We start from the raw sequence: 18370 nt of genomic DNA on the forward strand, positions 1-18370 counted from the left end.
TGGCTGCATCTAAAGAGCAAAGCCCAGGCCCTCGGGGCAGGCGCTGCGGCCGGTGTTGGGAGCTGGGCAGGGCGCGCGGGGTCCGGGGTCTGGAGACAGAACCGGGGCTTATGCATCCTCTTCTCCTGGGACCCGCTAGCCCGCCGCCCCGGTTCCCTCTCGGGCTATCACAGCCCCAGCACACGCTGCCCGGGACGCGCGCTCGGTCCCGCGGAGGGAGGCGTCCTCGCTCCCGGGGCGGCTGCACCGACTGACAAAACATGCTCCTCCCCTCCCGCACCGGCGGGAGAGGCAGCCGTGCCGGCCAGAGCGCAGCGAGCACTCCGCACGTGGTGACCACGGATGCCGAGCCAACGGCACGAGCCGAAAGCCGCGGTCGGCTGACGCGAGACTCCCGCAGGGGCCACTGCGCTGCTCCACACGGACGGGCCCGCCCCCGATTCAGACGGAGCCCGCGCTCAGCCTCGGCCTCCACTGGCCTCCCTTAGCCCGGTCCCTTGTGGGTAATCTCGGCGAGCGAGAGGAAGCCAGCGCGAGGTGCGGCTAGAGCGTCCGTCCCAACTCGTATGCTCGGCGGCCTTGGCAGCTAGAGCGTCCTCCCCAACTCGTATGCTTGGCGGCCCGGACAGCTAGAGCGTCCCTCTCAGCTCATATGCTCTGCGGCCCTGGCGGCTAGAGCGTCCCTCTCAGCTCATATGCTCTGCGGCCCTGGCGGCTAGAGCGTCCTCCCCCAGCGCGTATGCTCGGCGGCCCTGGCGGCTAGAGCGTCCTCTCCAGCGCGTGTACTCGGCTGCTCTGGCAGCTAGAGCGTCCCTCCTCCGGGGAGCCTCGTGTGACCTTCCCGCCGGTGGAGCGATGCTGCCGGCGGCTGCTCGCCCCCTATGGGGGCCGTGTCTAGTGCTTAGGGGCGCCGCGCTCCGCTTCGCCAGGTACCGCGGGCTGCCGAGGGCCGGGCGGGCAGAGGGTAGCCCTCAGCCGGCCACCGATGGTTCAGGTCGGAGCAGCAGGCGGGACGGGGAGACACCCCCCCCCACACACACACACACTCCCGTGTGGGCCGCGGAGAGTGCCGGGGTGGCCTCAGATCACATGAGACGGGTTCCGTCTTTGCCCGGGCCTCGGTTTCCCCCGCAGCCCAGTGACGCGTAGGACCCCCACCAGTGCATCCGGCGCTCCGGGTTCTGAAAGGCTTTGTGCAGCAAAGTGCATTTACGTGATTGCGTTACCCCGTGAGCTGCTACGGTTCATTCAAACCAGGAAGTTGTTAAGGGCAACCTCCTGCAGTAATAATGATGATAATAATAATAATAATAACGAGGGTTTCTAAGGCTTGTGAAGAATATAAAATACAAAGTAGCGGGGAAACCCCCTTGCTCTCGACGTGGAGCCTGGAGGCTGAGAACCCTGGGTTGGGACCAAGGGGCTAGACCTGAGCTCGTGGCACCCACCTGCCTGTGCCGGCTGACCGCTCTGTTTGCATGGGGTCTAGGCAACAAGTGCCGCGCGTCAGCACCGTGCGGCTGATGCGATGCAGCAGCCATCGGAGGGGAGAGGCCCTCGCCGGCGCACCCCTAGATAACGCCCCCAAGGAGTACCCCCCCAAGATCCAGCAGCTGGTCCAGGACATTGCCAGCCTCACGCTCCTGGAGATCTCAGACCTCAATGAGCTCCTGAAGGTATCGCGGGCCGGGCCTGGGCAGTGGGGTCTGGGGCTCGTGTCTCGCTCCTGGTGCATTTGGGGGGTAGGGTTTGGTCAGTTGTGGCAAGTGTGCTCCCTGGGTGCAGGGGTGTGCCGGGCTCGTCCCTGCGCGTGTGTGGGTGTGACCGCCAGCTTCTGAGACTGTCTCCTCTGTCCCCGCAGAAAACGCTCAAGATCCAGGAGGTGGGGCTCATGCCCATGGGGGGCGCGATGCCCGCTGCTGCCCCTGCCGCCGCAGCCCCCGAGGTGAGCCAGGCGCTGGCCTCCGCAGAGACCTGTTTCTCTGGTGCCCGGTTCCCCGCTTCCCTCACGTCCCGAATTCTCTCTTTGCCCCTCATCTCTGTCCTGCGCCAGTCAACACGCCCCCCACATCCGTGTGCCTCCAGCTGAGGCTCTGGTCAGCCTTCCTGGGGACGAGGACGGGCAGGGCCCTGCCCACGGGGGACCTGTGTCCCGTGGGGACTGTTTCTGGGGGAGGGAAACAATGAGCTGATGGAAGGGAAAGGACCGGAAGAGGCTGTGTTGCGGGGGGGGGGGGGGGGAGCTGGGGGGAGGAGGGAAGAACCTGGGGGGAGGGGTGGGTGACAGGCCAGGGAAGGCCCTGAGGAGAGGAGCCTGAGGAGTTGCGGGAGACGGCAAGGCATTCCCGGCTCGCGGGCCATGAGCGCGTCCAGGGCTGGAGAGGAGCGGGGAGCTGGGGGCAGCTCCACGGCTTGGGGGTCTGCGAGGAAACAGCAGACTTGAAGCCGCACACTAATTTGCGGGGTTTTGTTGCTTTTTTGTATGTGTGTGTGTGTGTTTTTCAATATTTGTTATTTTTTAAAATCTCCAATTACCCACCCACCCAGAAATAATCACACCCTCACCGGCCTTAGAAATAACTAAGGTTTTGCCACATGTGTGTCTCTTTCCCTGAAGCTGAAGGCAGGTTTCCGGCCTGTCCTCTCTCCTGGGGCCCTGCACACCCCTCTCTGACAGCACCGGTGGCCTGGCGCCATTTGCACAGCAGAGGGCATTGGCCTTGACTCCGACCCCAACTCTTCCCACCTCGGGAGCTCCGCCACCCCCGCGGCCGCTTGGCGAAGGCGGGGGGGCTGAGCTGGTGTCATTGGTGCCGAGACACGGCGCTGGCTTGGCCGGGGCTGGCACGGCGCTGCTTCTCTATCATGTCGTTTCACCCACAGAGCACTTCTGGGGTTGCTCTTCCCTGTCTCACAAGTTACAGTTTTAAAAGGATGAGTTTTGGGGGCCGGGGAGGGAGGCAGTCATCACAGCCTCTGGAGAGCTGGGAAGGGTTCTGGGTGGTGGAACCCAGTCTGACCGAGGAGTGGACGAGGTGGGGGAGGCGCCGAGTGGGAGGGGCGGCCGGCCGGATCGCGGGGACCCACAGCCGAGGAGCAAAGGTGCCTGCTCCCCTCGTCCTCCCTCACCCAGCCCCTCCCTCCCTCCCTCCCCAGGCGGTGGAGGAAGAAGACATCCCCAAGCAAAAGGAGCAGACACACTTCACCGTCCGCCTGACCGAGGCGAAGCCGGTGGACAAAGTGAAGCTGATCAAGGAGATCAAGAACTACGTCCAGGGCATCAACCTCGTGCAGGTGAGTGCGGCGGCCCCTGCGGGCAGGCTGGGTGCAGAGCCCGGGCCGCGTCTGACTCGGCTCTCGGCAGGCGAAGAAGCTGGTGGAGTCGCTGCCCCAGGAAATCAAAGCCAACGTCGCCAAGGCCGAGGCGGAGAAGATCAAGGCGGCGCTGGAGGCGGTGGGCGGCACCGTGGTCCTGGAGTAGGCTCCCCGAGAACTGTGGACAGGGGTCCCTGGGACCCGGGAGAGGCCCGGCCGCCCGCCCAGCACCCAGGCTCAGCTGACCGGCACCTCAGAGCAGAAGGGCACACCCACCCGCGACTGCGCGGCAGCCGGGCCCTGGATCAGGCATGGACCTACCCAGCGGGCAGGGGGCAGCGGGCAGCGCTGCCTGTGGGCATCCGGCCTGACTCTGGACCGCCCCGGGTTTACCACGCGCCCCCTGGTGGCCGCTGAGAAAATATATGGTTTGGGCCATGCGCGCTGCTTCTGTGTCCCGGGCAGCGGGAGGGGCTCTGCAGGTGATCAGCAGCGTTAACCGTCCACCCAGGAGCTGGGTGTGCGGCTCCCGCCCCGCCGGCAGGGGTGAGGCTGTGCCCCAGGGCCTTGCAAAGCACCAGCGCAGAGTGAAGCCGGCCCAGGGCCTTGGGCCAGAGCAGGAAGGAGGGAGCGGGAGGGGGCTGCAGTGTGCCGGGAACCCCCCCAGCTTTGCCTGTTGGAAGGATGGCCTGCAAGTTGTGTGGGACCAGAGGGGGCGCTGTGTCCAGGCGTCGGCCTCTGGTGGGGCAGCTCCTGGGTGGGCGAGCCCAGCAGTTCCCAAGCCCGGGGGCTGGCCCCCCACCTCCACCTCCCGTGTGTGCTCCCCTGGACCTCGCTGGTCTAAGGAGGCGGGAAGGCTGCCGCCTGACCCAGAGCTTCCCCGCCCACCCCAGGGTTAATGATTCTCCATCAGCAGATCTGTGGGTGCGCCTTTCCCCGGAAGTGGGTGCTGGGCCACCTGGGGCCGGGCATGGCCTGCTGAGCTGCCTGCCTGGGGGGGGTGGGGGGGAGTGGGCTGAGCTCGGACCCTCGTCCTCTTTCCCAAGGAGCCAGGGGCACAGCTGGGGTGATGGGGCCTCTGCCTCATCCCGTGGTCGCTGCTCAGAGGGAGTGACCCTGCCTCCGGGCCCTCGAGCCAAATGCCTTCTGTGTGCCAGGAGCGGCCAGCACCTGGTCTGCTTGGTGCTCTGCACCCACTCACAGTCAGGGCCCTGGGGGTCCTGCCCCCCCACTCCTGGCTCCCCCCGGATGTGCTGCAGCCTGCAGGTGGCCCAGACAGTGTCAGACCTGGGGACCCCGGTGGCCTGTGCCCCAGGGATGGCCCTGGTCCTGGGAGGGGGATCTGTGGGTCCCGAGTTCCCCGCTGGTGCCCACACAGCACCTGACAAGACCCCATCGGATCCCGGGAGGAGTTAGCATTCCTGCTCTCTGCCCAGCCTGACGAGAAGGTCACGGGACACGGCTGAGAGGGAGCTGGAGCCGACTCGTGCCTCCTGCCCCCACCGACCTCCCGTTCCAGGGAGCCTGGTGTCTGCCAGGCCACCCACGTGGCTCCGTCCTCCCTGCTGGGCTTCAGGCTCCAGGAGAAAGTGCAGACGCCCCAGAACAGACCCCGGGCCCCACCCGAGAGCCCGGCCTGGCTGGCAGCCCTGGCCTCAGACGTGCCTGTCTGCCCGGCAGCCCCGGGCGTGTGGCCAGGCTGGGCTCCGTCTGACCCCGCTCGGCGTCCTCGGTCCCTGACCCGCAGTGTCCATGCATTTCCCACCTCCCGGTTCTGACCCGGCTTTGCCAGGAACCACATTTCAGACGCTGCTCTTTGCATTTTTTATTCTTAAAGTGTCCAGGCTGCCGAGCCTCCCGCCAGCCCCTCCCAAATTGAGGACGGTCCCCAGCGTGAGTGCTGGGGGTTCAGAGACCCCTGCTCAGCAGCTTCCCCCTGGGGCTGATCCCAACAGGAGTGAGGCAGGTGTGGGGGCAGGGAGTGGGCTGGGGGCACCTCACCCCCCTGGGACACCTGCCAAGGGCCACGCCCCCTGGCCGCTGGGCTGTTGGTTCTGGTTTTCTGTTTGCTAGAAATTGATTCAGAGAGAAGCAGTGACTTCCGCCCACCTGCGCATTCACTGGCTGGTCCTGTAGGTGCCCTGGCGGTCGAACCACAGCCCGGTGCTCGGGGAGGTCACTAACCACACACCCAGGCCAGGGCAGCTCTGGCTGTGACCTCAGAGCCTGTGCGTCACCGAGAGCCACCCCGCTTCCTGGTGGGACCCCCCTTCCTCCCCCGGCGAGCCCCTGGGTGGTGGTTTTGCCTGGTTTGCATCTGACGTCTTTTAGAAAAAGACCCACACCCCGGACATGCTTAGCGACAGGACGGGAAAGGGAAGCGCCGATGTGAGAAACCTGGATGCGCTGCCTTCCACATGCGCCCTGACCCTGACCGGAAATCAAACCAGCAACCCTCTGGGCACAGGAACCGGCTCGGCCAGCTGAGCCCCGCGGGCCGGTGGACATCAATCCCTCCCCCTTCAGATCAGCCAGCTGCCCCGGTGCCAACGGCCCCTCCTCCTGCCCCCTGGATCCCAGCATTTCCGGGCAGGACGCCATCTGCTCTTCACTGCCCAGCGATGACCTCAGGGTCAGAGGCCGGGTGGGGGGTCCGGAAGACCTGGCTCCTGAGTCTCCGAGTGGCCGCTCCAGTTAAACGGATGAATAGATGGCGGGTTTGCTCACATCCTGGAGACCGGCTGGTGCCGAGGCCATGAGGCCAGGCTCTGCGGGTTCAGGGGACCAGGAGCGGTTTCCCCGGTGCTCCTCCCCCTTCTCCCTTGGGCTGGGGGCTGCAGTGGCCGAGCCGCAGGTCCTGCCCTGGGGGAGGGGTCTGGCTGTGCCCCCCTGAGATCGGAGGCTGCCCGGCAGAGAACGCCTGGGCCCCCAAGATCCTGCCTGGAAGTGGCCCTGGGGACGCGGCTCCCTTCTGGGCTGGGGGCCCGCCGGCACTTCCTGCCGCCGGCTGCGGGCGGAGGAGCGTGGGAGCCGACGGGCAGGGGCAGGCGGGGGCCCCGCTGACGGTCGCCCGGGTCGGTTCCCAGGACTCCAGCCCGGGCGGCCTGGTCGGAGGGAGGCCTGAGGCCGGACGTGGCTGGGAAGTCCGGGCTGAGGCGGTGTCTGGGCTCGGACTTGCCTTTCGCCCCTAGTTTTACTGTAACCGCAGGCCGGTCCCCGGGGATTCGCTGCTCCTGGCAACTGCACGTGTCGGGGGAGGACCCCACCCTGCGGGGCGGGTGCTCGCGGGGGTGGGGGCTGGCAGAGCCGCGTGCCCCAGGCGTGGGGGGGTCCTGGGGCATCGGGGCGGCCCGCGCAGCAGGCTCCGAAGTCCGCGCGGCCGGCAGAGCCGGGCAGTGGAATCCGCGGCTCCGCCTCCCGTCCGTGCGACCGCGGCCCCTTTAAGGCAGGAGGGGCGTGGTCTCGTCGGCCCCGCCCCGGATGCGGTCCCGCCCCGCGCCGCGCGGGCGTATTGGCTGCGCCGGGCGCGGGTGGCGGACGCGCTTTGAACCCGGCGCTGGGGCGGCGCGGCCGGTCCGGGTCGGGCTCGGGGTCCGGGCTGGGTCGGGTCGGGTCGGACAGCCGGTGCAGCGACGAGCATGGCGGCCGAGTCGCGCGTGTCGCGCTGGTACTTCGGGGGCCTGGCCTCGTCCGGGGCCGCCTGCTGCACGCACCCGCTGGACCTGCTCAAGGTGAGGGCGGCGGGCCGGGCTCCGCGCCACCCGGGCTCCCGCACCCGCGGGCACCGGCCGGCTGGCCTGGCCCCGAGGACCGCGGCCCACGGGCTCGCTGCCCCGCCCGCAGACGCCGCCGGGAGCGGGAGGGAGGGCGGCCCCAGGCCTGGCCCCGGGGGGTGGGCGCCCGGTGCCCCGGCTCCTGGAGGCCTGTCCCTCCCGGCCCGGCGCTTCGCTACCTGTGACCTCGGGCAGCCACCTGGCCTGGCCGCCCGTGCCCTCCGCTCCTCCGAGGACGTCGTCCAGCCCGACGACAGTTGAGGGGCGGTTCCCGCGGACCCAGCTGCCCCCCGCGCGGCGGGGCCGGCACAGCGGAGGGAGAGGGAGGAGGGAGGTGGCCTGGCGAGGGGCACGGGTGCCTGGCAGCCTCGCCCCGCGCACCCGGGTTCTGCCCGCTGATGGGGTCGAAGAAGATAGAACTTCCTTGTCTCCAGGGCCGGCCGAGCCCTGTCTCACCACAAGGAACAGAGGAGAAAGGGCCGCCCAGGGAGCTGGCACTGTGTCACGTGGGGCCCGTGGGCAAGGGGCAGCCACCGGCCCCCCCGCCCCCCCCAGCTGTCTGTGCCCACGTGGCCTGTGCCGGCTGACCGGGCGCCCCTGCCTGTGGGCGTGCTTGCAGCAGTCCTTCTTCTGAAGGGAGGGCATTGCCTCTCTAATGAGTAAAAATGCCACCTGATGCATCCCAAGGGCGAGAGCCAGGGGAGCAGGGACGGGGACGGGGGGGGGGGGGGGGGGGGGGGCTGCCCTGCGGTTAGAAGCTGAAGCTGGTAGCCCGGCTGCGGGCCGGAGGCCGGGCTGGGCCTGGGGGGTGCGCTGACCAGCAGAGGGCACGGCAGTGAGCGGGAGCCCTCCCTCCCTCACCTCTGCTGGTTTGCTCTCTGGGTGCCCTCGCAGGTCCCCAGCCCCGCTCAGGGGGCCCGAGGGTCAGGCTCTGGCCAGGAGCAGGCACAGCCTCCAGGGGCTGCAGGGCCCTCCCGGCCTGGGCTGGCCTAGCCCCCTGCCCATTGTCCAAGGCCCCTTTGGGCGTCACTGCCCCTTGCCCTGCCCCCCGTCCCCGGGTGCTGTGTTGCTGCCAGGATGAGTCGGGAGCAGGTGGCCACAGGAGCCCGGCTCCCCTCTGCCCGGCAGCGTGTGGCCTTGCGCCGGGGGTGGGGGCCGCCGTGGAGGAGGCCCAGCCGGGGTTTTACCTCTCAGCATGGTCATTGGGGAAATTATTTTAAAGCTCCTGGATCTTTCTGTCTCATGTCCTGACTTGATCCTCAGCCTCTTCTTGCCTGGGTGGGAGCTGCTGCCCGCGTGGCTGCCCTGACCGCAGGCCCAGTGCCCACTGTCCTGCCCAGCTTGGCTCGGGCAGCAGGAGGACGCAGCTTGTGTCCCTGAGCTGGGCACAAGCCCTCTCCGTCCCCACCTGTGCTGCTCCCCTACCCGAGACCCCGGGAAGAGCCTGAAGGGGGCGGGGGGGGGGTGTATCCACTGAGTTCCTTCATCCTCACAGCACAGCTAGAGAAACTGAGGCACGGGCCAGTGACCTGCCCACGCCGGCCCCGCAGGGTGTGACCGCCTGAGGCGGCCTTTCCCTCTGCCCTGCCCAGGCCGTGGGAAAGGGTCCGCCGCGCGGCAGCCACTCAGCGGGTGTGTCCCTGCCCCCCAGGTGCACCTGCAGACGCAGCAGGAGGTGAGGATGCGCATGACGGGCATGGCGCTGCAGGTGGTGCGCTCCGACGGCGTGCTGGCGCTCTACAACGGCCTGAGCGCCTCGCTGTGCCGACAGGTGCCTCCCGCGGTCCCGGTCCCAGCGCCCACGTGGCGAGCAGCCCACGCGGGCAGAGGGGAGGGCTGGCTCCGACGTGGCTGTGCCTTCTACCCACCGTGGGTGCCCATGCCCATCGAAGCCACTCTCTCCCTTTTGAGGCTGCTCAGGAGGAAGGAACCCCAGGGCTGGGTGGGCGCAGGGCGGGGCGGTGTGGGGTGTGCTGCTCCCACCCTCACAGCCGGCTGGAGACGGCCACTTACAGATGGGGAAACCGAGGCCTGGGCTCAGCCACCTGTTGGCCGTGCGGCCTTGGGAGGGCTTCTTGCCCCTGTGGTCCGGGTGATGCCCGTGCACCCAGCCAGCCCGGGCGGGGGGGGGCGGGGTTGGGGGGGGCAGGGGTCCATGTCGTGCTGCCCTGTCCTGCCCCTCCCCCTGCACGTTCCGAGCCGGCCCCTCCCCCCAGATGACCTACTCCCTGACTCGGTTCGCCATCTACGAGACCGTGCGGGACCGAGTGGCCAAGGGCAGCGAGGGGCCCCTGCCCTTCTCCAAGAAGGTGCTGCTGGGCGCCGTCAGCGGTGAGTGGGGGGCGGGCTGAGAGGGGCCGCGGGGCAGCAGGGACACGGCCGGTCACGTGCTGGGTCTGGTCTGTTGCCAGGTTGCGTCGGAGGCTTCGTGGGGACTCCCGCCGACATGGTCAATGTCAGGTCAGTGGCCCCCAAGGTCAGGGTCTGCGGTCCCCCGACGGGCCGGCCGAGCCTGTGGGGCGAGCCGGGGAGCTGCCCCCTGAGCCGCGTCCTTGTTTCAGGATGCAGAACGACGTGAAGCTGGCCCCCAGCCAGCGCCGCAAGTGAGTCGGGCGCTCTGCCCTCGGGGTGTGGCTGGTGGGCGCTGTGCGGGATGCCCTGGGCTTTGGGAGCCAGGCCTGAGGCTTCCCTGGGGAGGGTGTGGGACCAGGGCGGCTGGCGGGCGGCCGGTCACGTTTCCTCGGAGGGTGGCCTAGAAGTCCGAGTTGGGCGTTTCACGGGTTGGGAGCTGGGGTTTTTAATGATGAAAGCACCGTTTTCTGTGACGTCTAAGGCGCTGTCACTGAGCCTGCCTGTGGACAGACTCGCCGGCGAACCCATCACGGGCGTCAGTTCAGGGGGACGGTGGCCCCGGGCCAGCCCGCTGTGCACCCTCCGACCGGGTGACGGGGCGGGGAGGGCGGGCAGGGCGCCCCGTCCTCCTGTCCCGGTGTCAGCCAGGGCCTGTGCCCAGGTGTGCTCCTGTGGGTCCCCGAGGCGGGAGGCTGCTCTGAGCTCTGGAACAGCCCTGGCCTTGGCTTCTGCGAGGGTCTCGGGCTCGTCCTGGGGGACCCCCTCCCCACCCCCCAGGGAGCCTCACGTGGGCCCCTTCTGTGTCCCGGCAGCTACGCCCACGCCCTGGACGGCCTGTACCGCGTGGCCCGTGAAGGTGAGGAGCAGGCCCTGGCGGGGCAGGAGCCGGGCAGGGGCCGGGCAGCCCCAGCTGGGAGCCCAGAGCCCGAGGAGCAGAGGGGAAGGGGCATCGTCCAGAGCTGGGCAGCCTGGTGGATGCGGCCGGTGCCCACCTTCTCCTCCCTCCGCAGAGGGTCTGAGGAAGCTGTTCTCGGGTGCAACCATGGCCTCCAGTCGGGGAATGCTGGTCACTGTGGGCCAGGTAGGCCTTCTCGGGGGGAAGGGGGGCTCGGGGGAGCCTCCGGGGGTCCCTGCCCTGCGTACCGCCCCCCCCCCCCAGAGACCACAGAGGAAGGTGGTGGCCATAGGTGGGCACTGGGAAGTGGGCACAGGCAGGTCGGGTGTATGGCCTTGGGCAGGCCCCTCCCTGCCTGGTCTCACCTGTCCAGCAGCCCCAGTACATGAGGTGACTGCCAGCAGGCGCTAGTTGATCCGGGTGGTGTCCCTGTGGGCCCCGTCGGCGCTCCCAGGAGCCGGGCGGCCGGGCCCTGACCTCCCTGCACCCACAGCTGTCCTGCTACGATCAGGCCAAGCAGCTGGTCCTGGGCACGGGGTACCTGTCGGACGGCATCTTCACACACTTCATCGCCAGCTTCATCGCCGTGAGTGCCAGGCGGGGTGGGGGCGCTGGATGCCCCCCTCAGACTGGGGGTGCCAGGCCGGGAGAGGGGCACCCCGGCCCAGGCTAGAGTGGTCAGTGCCCCCTGCAGCCCTGGATCGCCTCCCAGGCCTGGACAGGCCTGTGGGGGTTGAGGGACGCCCGGGCATCGTACATGGCAGGCCCGTTGGTGACGTGCCCCCCCCCCAGGGCGGGTGTGCCACGGTCCTGTGCCAGCCCCTGGACGTGCTGAAGACCCGCCTGATGAATTCCAAGGGCGAGTACCAGGTGAGCGGGGCCTGGGGGTCCCTGCCCTGCGGCTGCCAGGCTCTGGCCCTGGGGTGGCCAAGAGCTGTTCTCTCCCGCCATGGGTCCCCCCCAGCCGCCTCCAAGCAGCCCTGGCCCCGTGTGTCCCTGAGTCAGAGTCTCTGATATACTAACTGGCAGGTGCCCGGTGCCCACCTAGTGAGCACGACCTGGGCTCCACGGTGCCCTGATGGTGCCCACGGCGCCTTCTGCGCCTTCTGTGTCTTCACGCGCCTGCGGCCCTGCCCCTGTTCTCCCCACCCCACTCGGTGCCCGACAGCCAGCCTGCTGCTGGCACCCCGGGCGCCCCCCCCCCCGCCCTCAGGGCTCTGGTTCTGCCGCATCAGCAGTCAGCCGGGCAGCGGCCGGGCGGCCGTGACCTTTTGGCTCACACGTCCCGTGTCTGAACGTCCAGCCGCGCTGTGCGCTGGCCTGCGTCCCGGCTGTGGGAGGGGGTTGTGCTCCGTGTGGAAGGGGCGCAGCTCCATCTGCCTCACTCGCTCCTGCAGGGCGTGCTGCACTGCACCATGGAGACGGCGAAGCTGGGGCCGCTGGCCTTCTACAAGGTTCGGGGGAGGGTGCGTGGGTGGCACGGTGGTGGGGGAGGGGTGGTGCCGGGGGTCAGGGGCGCACAGTGGGTCGGGGCTGGGGTCCCCTAGCTTTCACTTCGCCCCCCCCAGGGCCTCGTGCCTGCCGGCATCCGCCTCATGCCGCACACCGTGCTCACGTTCGTCTTCCTGGAGCAGCTTCGCAAGCACTTCGGCGTCAAGGTGCCGTCCTGACAGGGCGTGGAGCGGCCGGCCTGCCCGCTCCTTCCCGAGGCCACGCGGCCGGCGCTGCCCTGAGCCCGCACCGGCCACAGAGCTCGGCCGCCCCCTCCCCGGCTGGACCGCCTGGCCTGCCCGGTCAGAGCTCCTTCCAGCAGCGTGGCCCCCACCCCGGTGGCCCCTGTAGCTTCGCCTCCCCTCACCCGCCCCCACGCCCTGCTGCCCTACACACGGACCACACGCCGAGGGAGGCGTCCGGGCCCCGTTCCCTCCCCCAGCAGGCAGTTGGCACCGGAGATGGGCGCGCTGGGCTGTCCGGTTTCCTGGGGTCCCTGCCCCTCTTCTGGCCCTGAGGGTTCTTTCATGGAGCAGCTCCTGGGCCCTCAGCACGTCCGCAGCTCCCTCAGGGCAGTGGCTGCTGCACCTTTGTGGGGGGCAGGGGGGCGGCCTCCATGATGCTCACAGGTAGCTGACCCACAGCTGAGCCCAGCGGACCACAGAGCCAGGTGCGGGGCGGGCACCACGGGCGCGAGTGCGGGGCCCTTGCCCTCCCACACCAGCCGACCCCAGCTGCTCCAACAGTTAGTTTGCCAAAACGCAGCGCCCAGAGGCCACTGCTGTCCCTGGGTTGAGCTGTGTCCCTCACTGGCCGCGCCAAGCCCGAGCCTCCCGCGCCCCAGGCAGAGGCGGGCTGTGGGGTCCTCGGGGCCTCCCTGCAGACGGTGCCCCAAGACGCCAGCAGCTGATCAGCCAGAACCCGCCGGCTCTGCTGCCAGCGCAGCCTGTTCCCCCCAAATGGGCCGGCTTCGTCACTGCTCCCGCCTCAGGGCTGTGCCCCCAGCAGGGCTTGGCAATAAAGGACAGTGAGCTGCCCCTGGTTTGTGGGTCCCTGTGTCCAGGCCGCCCGCTGGTCTGTGGCCGCCTTGCTGTCCGAGGGCAGGAGGGCTGGGCTCACGGGGGGCCAGGGCGGAAGCCCAGCCCTGCCTGGTGCCTTGAGGCCTGTGGGCTGAGGGGTTGGGGTGTGGGCTGAGGGGTTGGGGTGTGGGTGAGGGGTTGGGGTGTGGGTGAGGGGTTGGGGTGTGGGTGAGGCGTTGGGGTGTGGGTGAGGCGTTGGGGTGTGGGTGAGGGATTGGGGTGTGGGTGAGGGATTGGGGTGTGGGTGAGGGGTTGGGGTGTGGGTGAGGGATTGGGGTGTGGGTGAGGGATTGGGGTGTGGGTGAGGGGTTGGGGTGTGGGTGAGGGGTTGGGGTGTGGGTGGGGATTGGGGTGTGGGTGGGGGGCTGGGGTGTGGGGTGGCAGCCTTAAACCAGCATGGGGCATGGCTATGTGTGCGAGCTGAGAGTTCTGGTAGGTGCTGCGCTCCCAGGTCCCGCTCACCTGGACCGCATAGGACCCTGCCCAGCGGCACCTGGAACGGGAGACCCCTTAGCTGAGCTGGTGGCCCTCCCCTTTGCTGTGGGAGGTGCCCGAGTCCGAGCCGGGCTCCTGGACACTGGGTGCTGGTCCAGCAAGCCCAGGGCTAGGGAGAGCCTGGACTGGAGGCCCTCAGACGGGTGGGGCGGGGGAGCTGGGCACTGCCCGGGATAGAGACCAGCAGGCCAGGAGGTCTGGGCAGCCCAGCCCGCTCAGACCTCAGGGCCCCAACCCCGGTCGGAGCATCGAGCAGATAAGTCGGATTGTACAAGGTGGCGATGGTTGCACAGCTGTGACCACGTTGAAAACCGCGGAACCTCAATGAGGCTGCTGTTAGAACCAGCCGCCCGCACCCACCTCCCACCCAGCTCCCGCGGTGAGCACCCAGGCCCTCCGCACCCCTGGAGTGTTTGGGAGCAAACCCTGAAGTCACGTCAGTTTTTGGTGGTGGTTTCTTTTGTTTTTGGTTAATCCTCAACCAAGGATATTTTTCCATTGATTTTTAGGGCGAGTGGAAGAGAGGGAAAGACAGAAGCATTGATGTGAGAGAAACACATCTATTGGTTGCCTCCTGCATGGGCCCCCACCAGCCCAGGGAGGAGCCTGCAACCGAGGTCCATGCCCTTGACCAGAATCGAACCCGGGATCCTTTGGCCCGCAGGCCGGCGCTTCATCCACTGAGCCACACTGCTGGGGCTGGAAGCCAGGTCATTTATAGGGAAATACTTCATGTCTGTGAGAGCCTGAGGGATGCGACCACAGCAGCCTCCGGTCAGTCCTCCGGCCTCAGGGCTGCCTGGGTCTCCTTCAGCTGCTTCGACTTGGAGCACCAGCCTGGCACCGACTCACCTGCGTGCTGGTGTGCCCTGGGCAGCGGGCAGTTGGCATCTCACCAGCCTCCTCCCAGCCTGGCCCCCATGATGCCACGCCTGCTGGGCCAGGACGGAGGGAGAAAGTGCCCTGTCTGGTTGGGCGGTTTGGCAGGGACGGGCCTGGCCGGGGCCCAGTGCAGGGCAGAGAGCAGAGGGTGGGGTAGATGGGACAAGGTTTCCAGGGCACAGAGGCGGGCGTGGGCAGAGCTCCCCGGGGCCTCCTGGCACAGAGCACCCAGCACAGCAGAAAGGCTGGGAGCAGGGCTGGGCGCCGCCCCCCTCCCCCTGGAGGTTTTGGTTCAGGGCCCACAGCCGGCATTGCTGGGGTCAGCACCAGTCTGGAGTGTGAGGGAGCCTGGGCCGCCCCGCCCTCGGTGGGTCCCGCCGTGCCCGCCTTGGGTCCTCTGGCCCCCGGAGGGCGGGGCCGGGAGGGAAGCGGAAAAATGCACCCTCAGGAGAGCAAGCCCCGCCTTTCCAGTCAGCCCAGGCCTTTTCCTTAAAGAGAGACTGTCTGGTTTACAAAAAGCTGCACAGAAGGCCCTGCCGGTGTGGCTCAGGATAGAGCGTCAGCCTGCGGACTGAAGGGTCCCGGGTTCAATTCCAGTCAAGGGCACAGGCCCGGGTTGCAGGCTCGATCCCCAGTGGGGGACGTGCAGGAGGCAGCCGATCCATGATTCTCATCATGGATGTTTCTCTCTCCCTCTCCCTTCCTCTCTGAAATCAATGAAAATATTTTTTTTTTAAATGTTAGTGAGGGCACCAGGCAGATTCAGTGGAAAAGCCAGGCTTTGCTTATTTTTTAAATATATTTTATTGATGTCAGAGAGGAGGGGAGAGGGAGAGAGAGAAACATCAATGATGAGAGGAAGTCACCGTTCGGCTGCCTCTTGCGGGCCCCACATTGGGGACCGGGAATCGAACCGAACCCTGACCTCCTGGTTCATAGGTCAACGCTCAGCCACTGAGCCACGCCGCCGGGCTGGACACATGCACAGGCGACTTTGGACCCTTCCCGCACTCCAGACGTTAACACCAAGCGATCCCAGAGCCAAAGGGCAAAACCCAGGAGGAACAAGCAGAGGCCCTGCCCTCAGAGTTCGGGAGGAGGGAGCGCGCCCTGGTCCGTCCTCACACTCGCCCCATTCCCACGCCAGGGTCCCCGTCCCGTCCTCACACTCGCCCGGTTCCCACGCCAGGGTCCAGGCCCTGTCCGGGGTGCGAGGCAGCTGGAGTGAGGAACGGGCTCTGCTTGTCCTGCTTGTGAGGTCACCCCGCCTCCCATGGGTGGAGGGGCCCCTGGGAGGAGCTGCTCTGCTCCCCAGTCTCCGGGCTTCCTGCCTGCCTGGTGTCCCACAGGAAGTGGGGGTTCCACAGGAAGTGTCTCTGCGAGGTGGGCCCTCACCGGCAGGCCCTGTGCCAGTCGCCAGTCGGACCAGGCCTGGGGTTCCAGGGCGAGGTTGGTGTTTGCCGGCCGACAGCGCTGTGGCCACAGGAACGTACCGGGCCGATGCCCGAAGTAATGCCTCCCCCGGGGTGAACCCTCAAGGAGGTCGTAGCCCGGAATCGGACCCTGGCCTCCTCGCGCTTCCGTACCCCTTAACACCCTCTGCTGCTGCCCTTTTTTCCTTGGTTAATCCTCACCCCAGGACGCTTTTCCATTGATGTTTCGAGAGTGGAAGCGGGGGAGAGAGAGACATCCACGTGAGGGAGGCGCCGATCGGTGCCTCACCAGGGCCAGGGGTGGCGCCTGCACCCCGGCATGTGCCCTCGGCCGGAATCGGACCCAGGACCCTTCAGTCTGCAGGGCAACACTGTCCCCTGAGCCAAACCAGCCGGGGCGAGACATGCATTTTTAAAAAGAAGAAACAGTCACTCCTGCCCTGGCCAGTGGCTCACTGGGTTGAGCACCACCCCGTGCACCAAGAGGTTGCCAGTCGGGCACAGGCCCGGATTGTGGGCTCGATCCCCGGAAGGGGGCACACAGCAAACCAATGGCGTTCTCCCACTGATGTCTCTCTCTCCCTCTCCCTTCCACTCTGAAATCAATAAAAATATTTTTTCAATAAGGCGAAATCCTAACAACAACGATGAGCGCCACCACTCACCATCTATGGCCCCTAACCCTGACCATGAACCCTGACCCCAGCACTGACCCCAAGGGTGGCGCCCCCGCCCCCGGGGTCCATCCTACCGCCTCTCAAGGGCGTGCCTTCCCGGCTCCTCCGGCTCCCAAACCCAGGAACTGACCCTCCCCACCCAGACCCAGTTGTGGATGGAGAGGCCTGGGTGGGGGTGACCACCTGGGGCCCCGCAGACACAGCAGAGCCTGTCACTCCCCGCGCGGCCGCTGGGGGGCAGCCGGGCGACGCTGACCGCGGGGCGGGTGGGCGTGGCCGGCGGGGCGGGGCTTGTGGGCGGAGCCCGGGAAGGGGGCGTGTCCGGCGGCGGCCCGGCCGGACTCGGAGTGGAAGGGGCGGCAGAGAGGGAGCTGGCGGCCCGTTTTCCGGGGTTTGGCCGCGACAATTCGAACTGGACCACTCAGGCCCACATCCGGTCCGAGCCGCCCTCCCGGCGGAGGAGGCAGCAGGGCCCGAGGGAGGGGGGCCGCCGGGCGGGACCAGGGCGCAGGCTTCGGCCGGCGGGGCCCCCACCCTGAGGGCTCCCCGACCTGGAGGCGCCCGGCCGACCTCGACCTGCCCTGCGCTCCTGGGAGCGGGGCGCTCAGGGGCGATGCGCGTTGGAGCCGCAGGGGCGGGCGGGTCCGAGTGGCCCGCGCGGCTGGGAAGGAGGAAGGGCGAGTCATGGCCGCGCGACCGGCCTGTCCAGCCAGGAGTGTCTGTCCCGCGGCCCCGCTGGGGCGCCTGGGAGACCCCGCAGACCGCAGCGTGCGGAGCGAGCCCCTGAGGGTGGCCGCGGTGCAGGTGGGACATGGCGGCTGGAGGGAGCGGGCTCTGCAGGGGAAGCCGGCCTGGGGGCGCTGGACGCAGGGTGCAGCGTGTGTCCCCCAAGGGCTCTGCACCCCCACTTCCTGCTCTGACCCCGGTGCCCCTGCATGTGACAGAGTCCTTCCTCACCCTCCAAAGGCCACTGGGTGCAGCCTCCTCTCCCGGGGCGGGGTCCTGGGGAACCCTAGACCAGGCTGGGCCCAGGCCCCCGTGTCCCTCGAGGCCTGGCCGCTGTGGGCCCTGAGGCCGCCCCCTGGGAGACGCACCCTCAGGTGGGCCTGCACCCGCCCCCCCCCCAGCCCACCCCGCTCCCATCCACCACCCTCAGCCGCTCGGATTCTGAGGCCTCGCGGCCAGAAGCAGCCCCACCGATGGGACACATTCCAGACCTGGACGCGCTGGCCCCGCGCCCACAGCCGGCCGGTCCATGACTCTCACCATTGATGTTTCTCTCTCTCAATCTCCCTTCCTCTCTCTGAAATCAATAAAAATATAGTTTAAAAAAATGGTTTTATTGCCCTAGCCCAGTGGTCGGCAAATTCATTAGACAACAAGCCAAATATCAACAGGACAACGATTGAAATTCCTTTTGAGAGCCAAATTTTTAAAACTTAAACTATAGCCGAAACCGGTTTGGCTCAGTGGATGGAGCGTCGGCCTGCGGACTGAGGGGTCCCAGGTTCGATTCCAGTCAAGGGCATGTGCCTGGGTTGCGGGCATATCCCCAGTGGGAGATGTGCAGGAGGCAGCTGATCGGTGTTTCTCTCTCATCGATGTTTCTGGCTCTCTGTCTCTCTCCCTTCCTCTCTGTAAAAAATCAATAAAATATATTTAAAAAAAAAAAAAAAAAACTTAAACTATATAGGTAGGTACATTGTTATTAACTGAATTAGGGTACTCCTAAGGCTTAGGAAGAGCCACACTCAAGGGGCCAAAGAGCCGCATGTGGCTCGGGAGCCGCAGTTTGCCGACCACGGCCCTGGCCGGTGTGGCTCAGTGGATAGAGTGTTGGCCTGCGACTGAAGGGTCCTGGGTTCAGTTCCAGCCAAGGGCACAGGCCTGGGTTGCAGGCTCTACTCGCAGTAGGGGGCGTGCAGGAGGCAGCCGATCAATGATTCTCATCATTGATGTTTCTATCTCTCTCTCCCTT

The 18370-nt window shown here is 67.4% G+C and overlaps 2 protein-coding genes across 4 annotated transcripts; both read left to right on the forward strand.

The window, feature by feature from the left end:
- Nucleotides 1-741: 741 nt before the first annotated feature.
- MRPL12 (mitochondrial ribosomal protein L12) lies at nucleotides 742-3755 on the forward strand. The gene is made up of 5 exons (XM_059671526.1): nucleotides 742-929; nucleotides 1490-1676; nucleotides 1862-1945; nucleotides 3157-3294; nucleotides 3365-3755. Exons 1-5 carry the CDS (start codon nucleotides 856-858, stop codon nucleotides 3479-3481), a joined length of 600 nt encoding a protein of 199 aa, XP_059527509.1. The 5' UTR covers nucleotides 742-855; the 3' UTR covers nucleotides 3482-3755.
- Nucleotides 3756-6827: 3072 nt separating this feature from the next.
- On the forward strand, nucleotides 6828-12863 carry SLC25A10 (solute carrier family 25 member 10). Of its 3 annotated transcripts, XM_059671535.1 has the most exons (12): nucleotides 6828-7046; nucleotides 8740-8859; nucleotides 9305-9419; nucleotides 9500-9548; nucleotides 9650-9691; nucleotides 10253-10296; nucleotides 10451-10521; nucleotides 10829-10921; nucleotides 11128-11205; nucleotides 11733-11789; nucleotides 11904-12011; nucleotides 12045-12863. In XM_059671535.1, the coding sequence occupies exons 1-11, from the start codon at nucleotides 6954-6956 to the stop codon at nucleotides 12003-12005; spliced, it is 864 nt and encodes a 287-aa protein (XP_059527518.1). In that variant the 5' UTR covers nucleotides 6828-6953; the 3' UTR covers nucleotides 12006-12011; nucleotides 12045-12863. The 3 variants fall into 3 exon arrangements, with proteins under 3 accessions (XP_059527518.1, XP_059527517.1, XP_059527519.1); XM_059671534.1 differs by having other exon boundaries at nucleotides 11904-12863; XM_059671536.1 differs by lacking the exon at nucleotides 9650-9691 and having other exon boundaries at nucleotides 11904-12863.
- Nucleotides 12864-18370: the final 5507 nt, after the last annotated feature.

This window comes from Myotis daubentonii, chromosome 16, assembly GCF_963259705.1.
Source record: "Myotis daubentonii chromosome 16, mMyoDau2.1, whole genome shotgun sequence".
Lineage (NCBI taxonomy): Eukaryota > Metazoa > Chordata > Mammalia > Chiroptera > Vespertilionidae > Myotis > Myotis daubentonii.